This window comes from Orycteropus afer, unplaced genomic scaffold (genome assembly GCF_000298275.1).
Source record: "Orycteropus afer afer isolate SDZICR_OR568_19922 unplaced genomic scaffold, OryAfe1.0 scaffold00258, whole genome shotgun sequence".
NCBI lineage: Eukaryota > Metazoa > Chordata > Mammalia > Tubulidentata > Orycteropodidae > Orycteropus > Orycteropus afer.
In genome coordinates this window covers 2,693,482-2,696,863 of record NW_006921845.1, presented here as the reverse complement: position 1 = coordinate 2,696,863, position 3,382 = coordinate 2,693,482, and the positions used below count along the sequence as shown (strand labels likewise).

The 3,382-nt window shown below is 36.2% G+C and overlaps 1 protein-coding gene across 1 annotated transcript in view; it reads left to right on the top strand.

The window, feature by feature from the left end:
* Positions 1–3,382, top strand: part of CRTAM (cytotoxic and regulatory T cell molecule) — a 26,009-nt gene that overhangs the window by 12,905 nt on the left and 9,722 nt on the right. Inside the window, exon 6 of the mRNA XM_007949973.1 lies at positions 1,357–1,437. Within this exon, the coding sequence (XP_007948164.1) occupies positions 1,357–1,437 (81 nt within the window). The remainder of the gene's footprint in view (positions 1–1,356; positions 1,438–3,382) is intronic.

The following is a 3,382-nucleotide window of genomic DNA, read 5'->3' as shown; positions in this document are numbered from 1 at the left end:
GTTGTTGTTATTTGCCGTCGAGTCGGCCCCGACTCATAGCGACCCCTCCTTGGGTTTCCGAGGCAGTATCACTACGGAAGTAGGATTGCCCCACCTTCCTTCCGAGGAGTGGCTGGTGGGTTTGAACCACCAGCCTTCTGGTTAGCAGTCAAGCACCTTAGCCACTATGCTACCAGAGCTAGCAATTACAATAAGGGCAGCACAGGTCTATAACATCCTGAGACTAGGGAGGGAAATCATAACTCACATAACCAAAAAAACATTTAATCTAAATGCATCCATTTAACAGTTTGTTGAGAGGATAGATCAAAATACAAACAAATTTTAGTTTCAAAAAAGTATGTGCATACATACATACATTAATATATGATATATGAAGATAATACATAATATATGAGGATGGCACATGACTGGGCAGTGTTTTGTTCTGTTGTACATAGGGTTGTTATGAGTCAGCATCAACTGGACAGCACCTAACAACAATATATTTATATACACATTTATATACACATTTATATATGTATATACACATTTATATATGTATATACATACATTTAGCTGTATCAGCATAGTATACACTATGCTAAAAGATCTTAATTATTATTGATAAACTTTTTCTATCTGTCTCCAATATTTCCTATATTATACTCTTCTTGTAATTTGCTTCCAATGTTTCTATTTGGCTAGCTTTTAAACTTTTCTCTCTTTTTGTTGTCCTTGCTTTTGTGTTCCTTCAGTGTTCTCTGGCACCTTTGTGGTCAGAGCTCATATTATCCTTATAGTCTATATTATCATTCCCCTAAAGTTTCTGACTCAGGGTCATTGCTCCATAGGGTTTTCAGTGGCTGGTTATTCAAAAGTAGTTGGCCAGGTCTTTCTTTTGAGGCATCTCTGGGTAGATTCAAACCTCCAACCTTTCAGTGAGCAGCTGAGGGCATTAACCGTTTACACCACCCAGAAAATGCAACTAATAAATAGGTAGGTAGATATGTGAGTAAGTCAATAGACAGACAAATGGTTGGATAGATGGTTGGATGGATGGATGGATGGACAAACAGACGGATGGAGGTAAATAGAGACAGATACAGTGGCTATCCTTTATTTCCTGCCAAATGCAGCACTACGTGGAAGTCCAGCATGCTGCACTTTTCAGGTAGGCAGGTTAGCAGATGGGCAATCAGCAGGACACAGATTCAAAAACCAGAGCAAGAGCTGCAGAATACACAGCTCTGAGGTTTCTGCAAAACCTCCACAAGCAGGTAACAGCCAGATACATTCTCAAATCTATTTTACTGAGCACAATGTGGGTAAAATTGCTCTCCATAGTTGCAGAATTTTGCTTTTCTCCTTTCCTAGTTACCAATGAAGAGAGAGTTTCAGATGCTCGGGAGGAAAGCTCTCCATCCTCTCAAGGCCCTCAGCAGCCCGCTGGTACTGGTAAGTGTCTAAATCGTCAAAACTTTGTTTTGTTTTGTTTTGTTTTTTAAAGCAAGCCTCCTTGGAAAGGTCATTTTTCCAAACCCAGTTTTTAAGAGTATTTTTTTTTATTTTAACTTTTATTAAAGCTCATACAGGACCCCCTCCAATTGGTTTGAGCTTTATGGTGGTACAAGAATGCTCACTTTATGGGCTAGGCTTCAGGATAACATGATGTCTTGTAGGTTCAGTGCTATTTTGCTCATTAAGATATATATATATATATATATATATATATATTCAATAAAAATATCTATAAAGTCAAGGGTCACAATCAGAATTTTTTCTTTTTTTCTGACTGTGACATTCAGTCTTCCTCTGTAGTAAAGAGCAAGGTTAAATTCATTTCTGGAGGCACTGATTTTGGATTTTTTGCTGTCTAGAACAGACTAAACACAAAATAAGGAGCAAAGCAGCTGGTCTGGAGATTTGATGTTCTTTGTCACTGAATAACAAAATCATCTATGAAGGCACATTAGTTATTTGATTGTCAAGAATCCAAATCTTTTGGTTTATTTTTTGTTGTGGTGAAAACATATATAACAAAACATTTGCCAATTCAACATTTTTGACATGTACAATTCGGTGATAATGATTATACTCAGATCATTTTTGGCAAAGGGGCTGAACTATGAATGCAGGAGGATTTAGGAATCCACTAGATGATTAAACTGGGGCAATGATCATATATTTAATTTGCATTTTACCTAGCATGATACCTAGCAATAGCAGGTGCTCAGAAAATGCAGAATGATTGAATGAAATATGAATAAATTTGTTATGCTGCTTTGAGCAAACAGCCTCATCCAGAAAGATAAATTCTTTCATGTTCAATCTGTTTCATAGTTTCTCTATAATAATTTCATTTAGTAAGATAAATGCTTTCCTATCATTATGATGTTAATAGTTCTGAATACCATGTCATATTTTTAAGATTTTATATCCTGAATAATATTTTTGAAGTAAGTGTTTAAATGTTTGGTGTTTCTTAAACCTGGGAAAATACAATGGTACATACAATTGTTTTAATGGCAATGGATATTGAAAATATTATGGAAGTGAAACACAGATATCACTTGCTTGTAAAATCCAATTTTTAAAAAACATGTTTAGAATCTAGTTATCTTTAAATTGATTCACATCACAAGTAAACAACTCGATTTTCTGCTCTGATTTTTCATATATAACATAAGATTTGACAAAAGATGCCTCTAGAATTCTTTCAGCTTTCAATTTCTATGGTTTTATTACTGTTAATAATACCATTTTCAGTAAAAGAATGGGTGGTTTCATTCCCCTTGGTAGCCACATAGTGGCACTGTGCAGCGGGCTAAAAAGCAAGAGACCGAAAAGGGGGTGGGGGACAGAAAACAGGGAAATAAGCACAAAATCAGAGAAAGATCCATCTTATTTTCCTAATTTCTCTTGTCTAGCAAAAACTTCACAGGATGTTCCCCTTCTAAGGTGAGGCAACCATAGATTTTATCGGCAACTGAGCCTATTTTTCAACGTACAAATCATTGCTTTGTTCATTGCAGACCCATGTTCTTTATCCACAAAGCCTGGGATGCTTTACCTCTGTGTTCAATTGTTATCTTGAAAAGAAAACCTCACTGCCACCGAGTCCAACTCATAATGACCCCCATTTGGGTTTCTGAGGTGGTAAATCTTTATGGAAGTAGATTGCCCCATCTTCCTCCTGTGGACTTGACCCTCCAACCTTCTGGTTAGGAGTCAAATGCCTTAGATGTTGCACTCCCAGAGCTCCTTTTAGGTATTTATATATACATACACACATATATGTGTGTGTGTGTATTTGGGGTGTGTGTGTGTGTGTGTATATATATGTATGTATGTATATATATATGTATGTATGTGTGTGTGTATATATATATATATATATATA